The sequence below is a fragment of the Symphalangus syndactylus genome, chromosome 11 (genome assembly GCF_028878055.3).
Source record: "Symphalangus syndactylus isolate Jambi chromosome 11, NHGRI_mSymSyn1-v2.1_pri, whole genome shotgun sequence".
NCBI classification, from domain to species: domain Eukaryota; kingdom Metazoa; phylum Chordata; class Mammalia; order Primates; family Hylobatidae; genus Symphalangus; species Symphalangus syndactylus.
In genome coordinates, this window is record NC_072433.2 from 129,460,189 (window position 1) to 129,475,511 (window position 15,323).

The 15,323-nt window shown below is 51.5% G+C and overlaps 1 protein-coding gene across 1 annotated transcript in view; it reads right to left on the reverse strand.

The window, feature by feature from the left end:
- Nucleotides 1-6,377: 6,377 nt before the first annotated feature.
- The window catches only part of MBTPS1 (membrane bound transcription factor peptidase, site 1), a 66,013-nt gene continuing 57,067 nt past the window's right edge, over nucleotides 6,378-15,323 (reverse strand). Inside the window, exons 20-23 of the mRNA XM_055299720.2 lie at nucleotides 13,926-14,057; nucleotides 12,558-12,684; nucleotides 8,649-8,779; nucleotides 6,378-7,263 (exon numbers count right to left, since the gene is read on the reverse strand). Coding sequence (XP_055155695.1) covers nucleotides 7,067-7,263; nucleotides 8,649-8,779; nucleotides 12,558-12,684; nucleotides 13,926-14,057 — 587 coding nt within the window. The 3' untranslated portion in view covers nucleotides 6,378-7,066. The remainder of the gene's footprint in view (nucleotides 7,264-8,648; nucleotides 8,780-12,557; nucleotides 12,685-13,925; nucleotides 14,058-15,323) is intronic.

The following is a 15,323-nucleotide window of genomic DNA, read 5'->3' on the forward strand; positions in this document are numbered from 1 at the left end:
CACCTGAGATCAGGAGTTCGAGGCCAGCCTGGCCAACATGGCAAACCTCCTGTCTCTACTAAAACTACAAATATTAGCTGGGCGTGCTGGCAGGCATCTGTAACCCAGCTACTCGGGAGGCTGAAGCAGGAGAATCACCTGAACCCGGGAGGTGGAGGTTGCAGTGAGCCGAGATCGTGCCATTGCACTCTAGCCTGGGCGACAAGAGCGAAACTCCATCTCAAAAAACAAAAAACCAACAACAACAACAACAAAACCCCAGAAAATTCCAGAGAACAGATGACGGTAGGCCTCAGGAGCTAGCCGGCTGCAGCACACAGTATCGTCACCCTGGCTCTGGGGTCTCAGGCGTGAGCCTCACTCGAGTCACCTGCGAAATGGGAGGACACAAGCGCCTGCTCTCCGGGGCTGTCAGGAGGGGCCCGCAGAAGGTGTGCACAGCGTCGGAGTGGCACGTGGCAGCTGCTGAGGTTGGAACAGAAATGTGTGCCATATTCCATTATCCAAATTTCCGTTTTCACCAGGGCCCAATTCGGAGCTTCTAGAACAGTATCCTGAACCTTAGCTACGCAAGATCCACCTTGGGACTTTTTACACTACCGATGCCAGGCCCACCCGCAAAACTGCACATTAAACTGGCCTGGGGCAGCTCTAGGCGTCAGAATTTTTTTTTTTTTTTTTTTGAGACAAGAGTCTCACTCTGTTGCCCAGGCTGGAATGCAGTGGCACGATCTCGGCTCACCGCAGCCTCTGCCTCCCAGGTTCAAGCCATTCTCCTGCCTCAGCCTCCCAAGTAGCTGGGATTACAGACGTGCACCACCACGCCCAGCTAATTTTTGTATTTTTAGTAGAGATGTGGTTTCACCATGTCGGCCAGGCTGGTCTCGAACCCCGGACCTCAGGTAATCGGTCCGCCTTGGCCTCCCAAAGTGCTGGGATTATGGGCAGTCAGAATTTCTACGAAGCTCCCCTAGGAGGGTCTACCATGCTGTGAGGGTAGAGAACCCAATTCTTAGGGCCTCCCGCTGGCCCTGCTGTCCCCGAGACTGAAGCCCCTCCTTTCTCCGAAGCTGTCAGCCCTAGGCCTGGCCCGCGAAGTCTGCTTAGTAAGTGGCGCAGCAAGCCCCGTATGGCGGAGTAGAGCCGGCCTCCACCTTCTCAGATGGTGGGAGGGGCCCCAGCTGCAGCAATTACCAGGGACCAAAAATCCTCGGATGGGAGACACATGTCATAGGGATAGAGAAACTTCTTGTGGTCGGTGAAATGATGGCCTCAACGATGTCCTCATCCGAACCTCCAGGCCTTGTATGTTACCCCACATGGCAAAAGGGGCTTCACAGATGAGATCGGGGACCTTGTGGGGAGGGGACCCTGAGCTATCCAGGTGTGCTCTACATGTAATTAGTGTCCTTCTAACACGGATGCAGGAGGGGCCCGAGGTCAGAGAGGAGACAGTGGTGTGGAGACAGCAGCAGAGGCTAGATGGGTGTGCCTGGAAGACAGAGGAGGGGCCGCTGGGTGCTGGGAAAGGCAGGGAAATGGGTTCTCACCTAAGGCTTCAGGAAGGAACCAGCCCTGCCAACACCTTGATTTTAGGCCAGTGAGCCCGAATTTGCACTTCCAATTTCTGGAACCATAGGAGCATAAGTATGTTTTAAGCCACTAAATTTGTGGTAGTTTGTACAGGTGGCAATAGGACCCACATACAGCAGCATCCTGAATTCCGATCCTTGGGCAGTTCTGAGAGGACAGGCTGGTGGGCTCCCCCTGGGCCCAGCAGCAGAGGCTGGATCCCTCAGGGGACGCAGCCACAGGCCACAGGCCTTGTCACATCCCGCGGTCCCCACCTGGTGGCTGCTTCTCCAGAGCTGTAGTCAGAAGACCTGCTGTGGGTAAAGCAGTAAACGGGTGAACTGTGGAAGGGAAAGGAAGCATCCTTTAGGCTCACTCTCCTCCTGCCACTGTGTCCAATGGAGGAAACACTGGGGGTGCAGTGGGGGGTGGTCAGCAGCCAACACAGGGCTGGGGGCAGAGGGCAGGGAGGAGGACGTGGTGCCAGGGCTGAGCCCACAGGGTCTTCATCCAGGGAATTCTGACCCCTTGGGTCCCCACTGACACTGGGGGTCGGAAGGGCACAAGAACCTCTCCCAGGTTCTAAGCCAGGGCTCCCGAGGGCATGTTAAGAATTAACATGACATCAGATTCACTTTTTTTAAAATCCATTCTGGGGCTTACCATTTTAAAGTGTGCAGTCCGGTGGCTTTAAGTACTCACAATGTTGTGCCAGTATCACCACTATCTAATTCCAGAACATTTTCAGCAGCCCCAAAGGAAGATCCCTTCCCCCCAGCTCCTGGCAACCACGAATCAACTCCCTGTTTTTGTGAACTGTTTACTGTGCAGACTTCATCACACATGACGTGGCCTTTTGTGTCTGGCTTCTTTTACTCAGCATGTTCCTGGGGTTCCCCCACGTGGGAGCACGTGTGAGAACTTCGTTTCTTTTTATGGCCATGTTCAATGGCATGGAGAGACCACCTTTGTCCATGTGGCCATCACTGCTAGACGTGTGGGCTGGCCCCGTCTTCTGGCTACTGTGAATAGTACAGGTGTGAACTTCTACACAGATGTTTTTCTTTGAACACCTTCTTTTCAGTTCTCTTGTGTATAGGCTTAGGGATTGCTGGGTCACAGTTCCAGTAGTTGTTTGCTCTTGGGAGCTTTTATAAGAGATTCCTAGTCCCTTCCCAAGGAACAGATGATCTAGTCAAGCTGGGATGAGGCCAGGGATCTGTATTTCTAGGACACTCACCTGCAATGCCTTCTTGTTACCAGCAAATGACACCATTATTCCGTGAGTTAATATCCAATTAAGGGGGTGGCGCCAGCCATTTTTTTTTAAATGAAGAATTTCAATATTTCTCTAGAAACGTCTATCTAATCTGTATATAAAAAGGGAGACAAACTTTTTGCATATCCTTGACTCTATATTTTGTGTCCTGTGAAAGCAAAATCTAAGTTAACCCTCCCGTTACTTCCAGTAGGCGGCACCCTGCACCCGCCATGGGAGGGAGGCAGCCTGGCGCTGAGGGCTTCAGAGCTCATGCCCAGGCCAGACCTGGGTTTTCTCCCGAGAAATGGCTCTGAGAGCCCTGGGTGGGATCATGCCCACGAACCGTTGGCCTGAGGCACAGAGACAAGGGCTCAGCAGGTCTCAGGGCCATCGCTGTGGGCCAGGCTCACCCACCCTTTCCTGGAAGGTCTCCTTGGAGCCATCGTACGTGGGACACATTCTGCACGAAACGGACAAGTGTGTGTGCAAAGAAAGATCTAGACTTGAGTGTCCTGTACAGGGGAGGGGGCCAAAGGGGGAGGCACTATTTGCATCTCATCTCAAAGGTTCCTGCAGTCGGGGCCACTGCCTGAGTCTCCAGAGAGAGCCACGGCGAAGGATGACATCTGGCCCCTCTCATGGTCCCCAGGCCCCCTGTGAACCCCAGGTGTATCTGTGGTTGTGGCTGGTTGGTCTTTTGTTTTTTGTTTTTTAGAGACAGAGTCTTGCTTACGTTGGCCAGGCTGGCCTCAAGTGATCCTCCTGCTTCGGCCACCCAGTGTTGGGATAACAGGCAGGGCCACTGCCAGCTGGCCTTTTCTGGCTTGTTAAAAAGATGTAGCTGTTCACTAGGACAATGAGAGCCCATGCCAGGGGCAAAAAGGAATCCTTTTGAAGGGGGGCTTGGCCCAGCCCAGGACCACGAGTGGGCCTAGGTGACAGAACGTGGCCTCAACCTCTAGGCACGTGTGTCCCTGTAATGGCTGACACCGGCACTGGCTGCCAGGCACACGGCTAAGCACATGGCCTGGGTGACACCACGTACCCAACACACAGCAGTCAGTGGAGTGAAGGCCCCTGGCTAGGGCACACAGCAGGAGTGGCCGGGCTGAACTGGACCCAGGCAGCTTGCGTCTAGGGCCAGGGCCATGACATCCTCTCCAGGACCTCCAAGGCAGACCCCAGTATCCCACGGCTGCCACCCAGCAAAGGGGGCGTCCCTCCAGGGCCTCTTCTGTTGGGTGGCACATCTGAATGCCAGACTCAGCCACCTCAGCAGACCACATGGATCCACTTCCTCCCAGAGACCTAATCCCCTTTCGACATAAACTCTCCACCAGGGCATTCTCTCTCCAGGCTCACCGTCACCTGCTCCTTCCCTCAATCCTCCCAGACTCTGTCCCAAGGCCCCGCAGCATCTGGGTATCCTCCTGATGTGTCGCTGTCCCTTTAGAGAGAGACAGACAGACATGGGACATCACACAGACACCAGCAGGAGAGAACACGGGTGAAGTACACAGGTTTTGGAACTGAGGACAACCTGAGTTCAAATTCTGCCTTGGCTTCTAGTTGTATGACTGGGCAAGGCGATGAGCGATCCCCGGGCTTCTCTTTTACCTGTGTGATGGGTCCAGTGATGCCCACCTTACAGTGTGTGGGGAATGAAACAAAAACACATGTTATAACTAGCACAGCATGCCTGGCACACAGCTCCTCATGACACCATTCTGGCAACTGGACAGAAAGGGTCCTCGCCTCCTGGTTCGAGGCAAAACCTTTACCATAACCCTGTCCTTTATGGTCCTGAGCCCCAGAAGGTGAGCAGCCTGCACCTGGAGAGACCTGTGAGACGAGAGGCTCCACAGCCCAACAGCATGCAAGACCCTCATGTGGATAAGGAGAGTGGCTCAGAGCCACAGCCACCTGCTAAGGACAGCAGGGCTCCTGAGTGCCAGATGCTTGCAGCCCTCCGGCTGCCTGTGAGGCCCTATACCCTTGGGATAGGAAGGAATGCCTCACGGGACCTCAGCAACATATTTGGATTCTCGAAGCAACGTGGGCAGAGTACAGTGAGAGCCTCAAGGTGAGCACGTGACCTGCCGGGGACGAAAAGAATCGCAAGGGACAGTCGGCCCGGCGGCTCCTTCCCTGAGTGGGCCATGTTTTCTGCCCGTGACCTCAGCAGCACCCTTATCAGTCCCCGCACAGCCTCTGCCCCCCTTCCCAGTCACCCTCGCCTTTGCTGTGCAGGCTGTTGCTCGGCCAGTCAGCATACAACACCCTGTTCAGGTGGGGATCAACGGTTAACAGGCTACCTGGGATCAGGCAATGCTTTCTCAGATATGACCCCTGATACACAAGCAACCAAAGAAAAAAAACAGCAAAAATGGACTTCAAGATGAAAACCTTTTCTATTTCAAAGGATGGCATCAAGAGAGTGAAAGGACAGCCCAAAGAACAAGAGACAATATCTGCAAGTTCCATCACTGATAAGGGGCTCGCCTAAGAACTCCTACAATTCAATAAAAAGACAACCCAACTAAAATGTGGACAAAGGCTCTGAACAGACATTTCTCCAAAGAAGACAGACAAATGGGCAACAGACACATGAAGAGACACTCAACGTCGTTAGTCTTCAGGGAGGTGCAAGTGAAAGCTGCAGTGAGATAGTGCTGCACACCCACCAGGATGGCTAGCATTTATAAGACGGGGAACTGCAGGTACTGACGAAGATGTGGAGAAAGGGGGGCTCTCGCACGCTGCTGGCAAGAATGCAAGATGGTGCAGTGGCTTTAGAAAAAAAGTCTGGCAACTCCTCAAAAACTTAAACACAAAGTGGTATTTCACACCTAGGTACACTCCCAACAGAAAAAAAAAAAAAACAACTATGTTCGCACAAACCCCATACACAAATACTCAGAGCAGCGCACACAATGCCAAAAAGTGGGAACACCACAAATGTCCACCAGCTGAGGAAGACAGAAACACAACCGCTCTAGCCACACCACAAATGTCCACCAGCTGAGGAAGACAGAAACACAACCGCTCTAGCCACACCACAAATGTCCACCAGCTGAGGAAGACAGAAACACAACCGCTCTAGCCACACCACAGGACACTGCTCAGCCACAAGCAGGAATGAGTCTTGATACCTGCTACAGCGCTGGTCAATGAATCCTGAAAACACGACACGAAGTGAAAAGAGCTGGACGCCAAGGACCCTGTACTGTGCGATCCCATTGAAAGGACATGTCCAGAACAGGCCGATCCACAGAGCAGCCCGGCCGTTGGCAGCCTGGGGGCAGGTGATGAACGCGGGTGACTGCTGGGGGGAGAGGGGTTTTTCTCTGGGGTGATGGAAGTGTTCCGGAACCTGCACAGCCTTGTGAATACACCAAAAACCACTGAGCTCTACACTATAAAGTGGAGAATGTTATGTGAATTACGTCTCAGTAAACACAAATTAGCAGGTTGATTCAGAACCCATTCCAGACCGTCATCAAAGAGAAATGGGACAAGTGAAAAGAGTCCGTTACACAGTATCTTTAAGCTTCAGATGGGTAATACATATTTATTGAAAATTTTCTTCACCGACAATGGTGAAATCAAGACCTCAAATTACAAAACATGGTGGCAGGTGATACTTACAAAAATAAAGCGAAGGTCTATGTTTCACAGATTTGTGCATGTTTCCTTCAAATCTCAGTCTGTACTGTCATTAAAAAGATCATGGAATCTATGTTGTTCCTCATGATGAAATAGTAAAAAAAACTGCATTCCACTGACAAAAAAAATAGCTTTGCTTCCAAATAGCACAAGTCTTTAAAGTGACTTTTCCCAACAATAAATATAGAAAATAGCCTTTAACAAGCGTATTTTAGCTTGGTCAGGGTTGTGTCATTTGTTTGGAAAGTACATCCTTCCCCTGCAGTCAGCAGACCCCAGACAGCCTTTCCAGGTTCCCCCGAGTCTTTGGTGCGCACAGCTGCCCGGTGGGAAGTCTCACTGGCGGCAGAGCCACTAAGTTCCTCCTGACGGGACCCACAGGATTCTTCTCGATGTACCAGGAGCCTCTGCCCATCACAGGAGGGCAGGCCCATGCAGAACAGACTCTAACAAACCTACAGCTGGAAACTGGATCCCTTTTAAACCAGGCACCACCACAGCTCGGCTCACCCACCAGCGCCATCCGTGAAGGCTCGCTCCAGCCCTCACGGTCAGCCAGGCTGCCGGTCACACCGAAGGGGTCTTTGGCGGGTGAACCTGCTGCATGAGCTGCGGGCGCTTCACCCTGGGCTTCCTCCGCTTCGGCCTGCTCTTGGCCTTGTTGATTTGTACCACAAAGAAGGCCAGGACCACCATGGCTCCCAGGAAGGCGAAGACAGGAATGGTCTGGCCCACCTCCTGGTTGTAGCGGCCAGGCATGATCCCTGCAAGAGCACAGCCAGTGAACAGGCAGGAACGCCACAGAGCTACCATGACAGGCTTTTTCTATGACAGCTGGATTCATCAGAAGCTAAATGCGAGCTAATTTCACTAGCTGGGCTTGCAGGGCATACATCATTTTTAAGCCTTAGCTAAAGTAACCCAGGCCATTAATAAAGAATGGATGAGAGCAAAGAGCAGCCACATTCCCAGTCCGCGGAGAAGCCACTTCCTGTGGGGGTGGAGGGCTCGGTGGGGTCTCTGCTGCCCTTCCTCCCTGGGCTCCCCACAGACGGATGATCAGGCCCAGCTATGCTTCTGTCACAACCTACCGAAGGGAGGCCCAGAGGCGCTCTGTGTTTCTCTAAACACAAGGGAAGATGGGCACGTCTCTATCCAGGGGAGAAGGAGGGGCCTGTGGTTCCAGCTGAGTGGGAGGAGGAGAAAGGGGGCGTAGCGGAAGAAGCACCCCTGGCTGTGCCCCACCTTTGGGGAAAGCCCTCCATAGAGGGGACATGTGGCTGAAAACCAGGACAGGCCATCAGAGGACCCCTGGTTCCAAATGTCAATACGAGTGGACAATGCCAAGGGCTCTGGAATTTACCCTCAGCGCACCCCGTGAGCTATGCGCAAGGCCCTCAGGACCCTGGCACCACCACGCGGTGTCCAGGGCTGGACTGCATGGACAGGAGTGCCCCTTCCTGATCCCATTTCTGGATAATTCCTAGAACCCAGAGAAACTCCCCTGGTAGCTGTAAACTCTTTGGAAGAGTACGGGGGACTCTAGAGCAAAAGAACTGCCCGGGTTCGGCTAGAAAGACCTGGTATCAACTGCCTTGGATAGCAGAGAAGAACCCGCCCCAGGCAGTCTATGTAGCCAGTCAGGATCCTTGGAGAGACAGACAGGATGAGAGCACCAACGGACACACCCCAGCTCAGTCAAGTCCCTCCCAGGGGGGCAGGGCAGAAAACTGAAGGGGCCTTCTGGGCTGAGGGCAGGGAGCCAGGGTGGCTGCTGCCATTGGCTGGGACCCAAACCAGCAGACAGGCGATCTGTGAGGGACATAATAGGTGGCTGGCAGAACTTTCCTAAAGAGAATGCAAGTTACTTTGAACATGTTTAAGTAGATCACCCGGCCGTTGTAAAATAAATTCAAGTGTGAAAATCTAGGTAGCATTTTCTAAGGGAAACAACAATCTCTTAATCTCTCAGGCCTGCCCTTGGTCGTGCTGGTTTGTGCCAAAAAAGAAGCCAAGAGCCAAGGCCACTATGGCTCCCAGGAAGGCAGAGACACGGACAGTCTGGCCTGCCTCCTGGGGGAGGGAGGGAGACTCCTTTCAACAAAATACAGGATGACTGAGCACAATCACAAAGCACCCAAGAACGCACCTCCAGGAATGTCCCAGGCGCCGCTCTCTCCAGGGGACAAGGGCCTCACTTGAGGGCGATTCGATCGAAAGTTGGGTAACACCACTTTGTCCAGGTCGATGGAGAGTAGCTTCTGATGTTTCCAAAGGTTACTTCAGGAAAATGGATTAAAACAAACAAACAAAATAAGCCATTGTACTAGTCTAGGAAGCTCAACTGAAACCCAAGAAAGTGATCTATGGGGAGATATGAAAGCTATTTGCGTCCACGGCCACCTAAATGCCACTGACAGCAACTCTGGTGGCCGTTTCCACGTCCCGAGAGAGAAAGATCAAAATCAAGTCCCTGTTCATGAGATTCTTTTTCTTTTTTTTTTTTTTTTTTTTTTTGAGACGGAGTCTTGCTCTGTCGCCCAGGCTGGGGTGCAGTGGCACGATCTCGGCTCACTGTAAGCTCCGCCTCCCGGGTTCACACCATTCTCCTGCCTCAGCCTCCCGAGTAGCTGGGACTACAGGCGCCCGCCACCATGCCCAGCTAATTTTTTGTATTTTTAGCAGAGATGGGGTTTCACCGTGGTCTCGATCTCCTGAGCTCGTGATCCACCCGCCTCAGCCTCCCAAAGTGCTGGGATTATAAGCGTGAGCCACCGCGCCCGGCCTGTTCATGAGATTCTACTGAGTTTACAATATGACCAGCAGGAGCCTGTTTTTGCATAAAGCTGGAAACATGACCAAGCGCCTCGGGAGGACACTCCAAGCGAGGCCCTGGAAGGAGCCTGTGGGCGGGAGGAGCTGAGCCTGCTGAGTGGACACGAGCCTGGGGCTATCGAGGTCCGCTCCCTAAGGCCTGGAGAGTCAGAGGCAATGGTGACTCCACAACCACTGCATATTATGGAGTGGGCAAACTGCTGCTGGGAACCAGACAGCATCTTTGTCTCTGAAGAAACCACTGTCTCCAGAGAGAATACGAAACATACAAGGAACCAACAATGGGGGAGAGTCTGAGCAGCAAAACGTGGGGTCCCCATCTGCCTTGCCTACAGGCGGGGGACGATCAAATGAACGTGTGCGCTTTCTGTACTCTGCGGTGCAGAGTATCATTATTAACTCTGGGATCTTAAAAACTTTTCAGGCCAATGCAGTTTAGACCCAAAGAACAGAGAGAGGCTGATATGCTGGCAACAGCAGCACAGAGCTTGGGAGGACACCGGAGCTAGAGCGAAGAGCGCGATGGGAAAAACACTACTCTGGCTTAAGTAAGGGAGAAGAATACAGTAAGTTTGCAAATTAAAAATTCTCTATTTTTCGGTTATTTACTCATTTGGAAACTGTCGGCCTGTCTCTTTCACTTTGGGCAAGTGAAAGCAAAGACGTCCAGTCCTATCAGCAATTAGACAGAAAGTCAAGGCCAAGCTGGCGGGCAAGGGCTGGTCTGAGTACAGCCTTCTCAGGCAGGCAAGAGAGAGACTCCCACTCGATACTCCCAGCTCGGCAACTGCCTGAATGCCAATGAGCACTCATTATAACCCGTCCTATTTTACAGGATTTAATTTTACACTTCAGGTTTAATCAGTCTGAAAATTAAACTGACAGTGTTAAGTTACGGAATCAATGATATTTAGGCTTTATGACTTTGTAGCTGAATAATATATGGGCTATATTTCCATTCTTTTTTTTTTTTTTTTTTTTTTTTTTTGAGACGGAGTCTCGCTCTGTCTCCCAGGCTGGAGTGCAGTGGCGCAATCTCGGCTCACTGCAAGCTCCGCCTCCCGGGTTCACGCCATTCTCCTGCCTCAGCCTCTCCGAGTAGCTGGGACTACAGGTGCCCGCCACCACACCCGGCTAATTTTTTTGTATTTTTAGTAGAGACGGGGTTTTACCATGGTCTCGATCTCCTGACCTCGGGATCCACCCGCCTCGGCGTCCCAAATTGCTGGGATTACAAGTGTGAGCCACCGCGCCTGGCCACTGTATTTCCATTCTAACGGTGACATCCTGTTCCAGAATCTAATTCTTTGGCGATGGCACTTTCTAGTGGAGCAGTCACGGTAACAGTCCACATCCATTACCATGTGACTGCTTTACAGCATACTGACGGAAGGACTGAGGAGCCACCGGAGCAGGGGTTCCTCTCAGGGAGGACGCTGACACTTCCATAGCTGCCCTAGGTATGGGCACCTAATGCCAACAGAGAAGCCCAAAGCGCCTCTCCACTTCACAGATGGAAACCTGCCCCTGGCACTGGGCTGACAGCATCTGGAGCTATCTCCTGGTCTCAAGTCTCTTTTAGAGACTCAGAATATGCATCGATCTAGGTCTCTGGGGACCGAGAATAATTTTCAACAAGATGTGAAAAGCAAGATAAATGTAAAACCCAGTAGCGTACTGAGAAGAAGGAATTACTGAGTGATTGTGAAAATCAAATTCCAGGAGCTGTCCATTATCAACGTGCTGGATGGGCCGGTTCAGTATGTGATGGATTATTTGATGTGAACAGGTAGATAGCCAAGCATAGAAAGGATATTGTTATCTGCTTCAAGTCCTGAACAACACTGTGGAGAATAATTGGGTTTCTGGAACTTCAGCTAACACTGTTCACTGAGTATGAATTGCTGACCATGGCTGGAATATAAACTCTGGTTTGAATGCTAGGCTAAGAGAAGGTTATAAATAAATAAGATGCAAAAATGGAAACTTATCAGAAATTTTTAAATGATGAGATGTGAACTGGAATGGAAAAGTACCCAGTAATTAAGGTTCAGGAAGAAAGCTACTGATGAAACAATGTGATGATTCTACCATTTTCCTGTGTTCTATTAAGCATATTCGAAATGAAGACATATGGTCAGTGCGTGGTGTGTTTAGCACTTTCGGTTTATGATGAGGAGTAAAGGCGGAAGGCAGCCTCGCCACCTTCACACGGGCACTCTCCTCTTCACCTTACAGGACGGAGGGTGGCCTCTGTCCCTGGCCCCATACCATCACTGGAGGAAAAGAAGGCAGGCAGGGGGCCTGTCTAGAGGGTAGCCTCCTGCCTGAGGGGCTGGGGAGAGGGGCTGGGTACCAGGCGGCCAGGGGGGCTCGGAGGGCAAGACTCCTGCTTGATGGGGTGGGAGGTGTGCCTGCCCGGCCAGGGGCACAGCTCTGACAACTGTCCCTGGCTTCATCCCCTTTCTCAGGAGAAGCTCCCCCTTTCTTCTTATATTGTCCTGTTCAGGCCAGGGACGTTACAGAAAAAGTAAGGGGGTGGGATCTGGAGAAAAAGGGGACCAGCCACACCGAGCTGGTCCTAGCCACAGAGGGAAACAGCAGGGCCACCTCAAACACTGGGTACAGAAAGGAAACGATGCAAATGAAGAAGCCGAGTTAGACAGTGAGCTGGAGAAGGGATCCAGGCGGCACTGCACACAAGAGTGCAGTGACAGCAGCAGAGGTCACAGCCTGTCATCGGAGGCGGGTGCCTTCACCCCCAGTCATAGTCAGCACAGGACGTAATGACACAGAAGCATGCTCTTCTTGGACAGGCTGCAACCGCAGCCCCCGGGGATGACAGAAGAAGGGAACTATCTGTATCTTATCATCAATGTCTCAAACAGGGAACACACTGCAGCCGGCAGCTCTCAACTCCCCAACCACAGGACTCAGAGCTCCAGCTCACATGAAATCACTCTGTTGGATCACAGCTTTTTAGAAAAGAATTAACCAAATGTAACAAAGTGCTAATTATCCAAAGCACTTTTTATGCAGGATACCACCAAAGAGCCTGTTTCCAAACGCCAATACGAGGTTCACCAAATAACTGTCGCAAATGACAAGCTTGAAGATCTGACAATTCCATAGTGATGTCAGTAAAATTCCATTCTCTCCTATAAGAAAAGCAATGACTCACAAGCCCCGTGGAAAGAGTGGAAGGGCACAGGCGGACACTAACCTGGGCGCCGTCTCGTTTAAAGGCTGTGGTTTGGCCCAAGACAAATGTGGACAGGCTGGCAGAGGCCGAGGTTTTGGGTCTCCCAAATGGGCCTCCAGAACCTTGGAGTACCGATGAAGATGGTTTCCTGTGGTTAGCAGCAACATCAACAAAAAAGAAAATCATCTCTATTATTAAAATGCAAAGGAAAAAAGAGGGCTTTATTATGAGTTGTCTGCTTTCCCACAACAGAGCAGAGCCCCTGTGCTCTATTAAGCTATCCTCCATGAGCTGCAGGAGCCACGCCTGAGTGGTTCCTCCCGGACAATGTGTGTTTCCATTACTGAAGGAGGGTGAGAAAATCAGAACCGTTCCCTTGAAGATGGGCAGATGTGTGCACGGCACTGGCTGGTCAACCGTTGCTGACCACCACTGACACACGCAAGGCTACACCTGTGGAATCTTAGCTACAGACTGGTTTCATGGAAAAAATACTTCTCTTCTAAAATATTTAATTCTCTGGCCAAATAAAAAACCACTCTGCATTTTCAAAATTCTTTCTATTTCTTAGATCTGCACCATTGAACACTGTAGCTGCCAACCACATGTAGCTATTGAGCAACTGAAATAAGGTATCATGTGTTTAAATTCTAATATTCTTCATGTCTTGGGCTCAAGTATGTTATTAAAGTAGTTTCATCTGTGTTTCTTTTTACTTTTTAAACGCAGCTCCTGGAAAATTTTAAATAAGGCCTGTGGCCCCCATGAGCCTTCTAGGGGCAGCGCTGTAAGGACCAGCACAGCAGGGACTTACAGGCACTGATACCCACCCCACTAAGTGCCAAGCAGCTGGGGGCCCCACGGCACCAGCACAGGCCCCAGACGGGAGTTGAGGCTCCACGACCACATACTGCCCGGGGGATCTCAGGCAGTTAACTAATTTCTCTCAGCTCTCATTTCCTCATCTGGAAACTGGGAATAATAATATCTCTTTTCACAGGATTACTGAGAGGTGAGCATCCCAGCCTGCTGCCTGGGACCAGGCAAATGCTCTAGAATATTGGTGATTCTTCCTGAAGAGCTGTAGGAGCCACTGTTCTCACCTGCGAGAGCAGGACAGTAAACACACTCAGAGGGGTGTGAGGGTCGGGGTGCGCGTGGGAAAGCAGCTGCACACTGGGTCCTCGATCATGGCCCTCTGGGGACTAAGGATGACCTCTAGGCAGGTTAGATCCGCTGAGTGCTGGTCTACCCGCAGCCATTACGAAAACTGCTCAGCGGCGCACACAAACTGGCCCCACTTGCTGGCAGGCACAGCCACTGGCTGAAGTAGCATCATGTTCAGCTGGATGCAATTCCCTCCCCAAGGCATCCTGCCCATCCACTCACCTTCCATCCTCTCTGGAGTGACAGAGCCTGCTCCACTGGGAGGGCGCTGGCGGTTCCCAGAGTGACTGAGGCTAGGAGGTGTCACCCCATACGATGTGTACTGGAGGAGGGTATCCAGAAGCCAAAAGCAGTCTGCGAAGTCAACAAGCCTGTTTAGGAATTCCTTTTTTGTTTTTTTTTTTCCAGACAGAGTCACGCTCTTGTCACCCAGTGCAGTGGCACAATCATAGCTCACTGCAGCCTTGAGCTCCTGGGCTCAAGTGATCCTCCTGCCTCAGCCTCCCAAGTAGCTGAGACTGCAGGCACATGACACCATGCCTGGCTAATTTTTTCTTTTTTTGCAGAAATGGGTCTGGCTGGTCTCAAACTCCTAGGCTCAAGTGATCTTCTTGCCTCAGCCTCCCAAAGTGCTGGGATTATAGGTATGAGCCACCACACGTGGCCCGGAATTTAGCTTTTAAAAAGAAATCTCTAAAGGAATTTTTTTTTAAGTTAGTCCCCAGAAGAGGGGGAAATGGGAGTTCAGAAGTCACGAGTTTAGGTCAAAGTAAATCCAACACGTTCCAGATTCCCCTATTCTCATAAGACATGCATTCTCAGTGGCCCAGCCCAGCCAGATCAGCACACACAGCCATGACCTGACCAGGGCTCCACTCCCAGTGCCCCAGGGCTCCAGGTGGTCAGCACCACTGTCCACCAGGCTGCACCAACCACCTGAGTGCCACACTCAGCTCCTCATGGATGGGGGCAGAATGGAGCTCATTCAGAGACAGTGAGACCATGTGACACCCACTGAAAAAAGAAGGGCTTGAGAGCGGGGGCTCAGGGGCAACAGGGAGAGAAGAACGGAGGGCCATGGCTCCTGCTGCGTCCCAGAGGCTCTCCTGGGGAGAAGGAACTGTACTGACACCCAGGGGGTGGAGGCAAGGCCCAACACCCATGGAGCATCTGTTCACTTGAGCTGGGCTTCGAGTCGGCAGGGCCCTGACCACTGGAAGTGTGACAGCACAGAAAGGGCAATTTGTTTTCAGGGACACCTCAGAGTCGAGGCACTGGGCTAGCAACAGCTCCCGTTCCCAAAGGATCCTTTCTGAGGGCGAAGGCACAACCCGGTATTGAAACCTGGAGATTCTGTTTCCATCTCGTTTCTCCTGTGTCTGCCCCTTCAAGTCCCATTACCATCAACCTGGACTAGACAAGATCCATGTGAGAAAAATGCCATTAAGTACTTTCCTGTCATTAAAGGGCACTTCTGGTCAAGTGCTTAATGCCCCTGAAAGATTAAAAAAGCTGTCATTTTAAATTGAAGGCCTAGGACCATCCTCTCAGGCATTTACAATTTAATAAAGACTCTTACCGGGAGATCTCAGGTCTTAAAATCTCTGTGGAAATAAAACA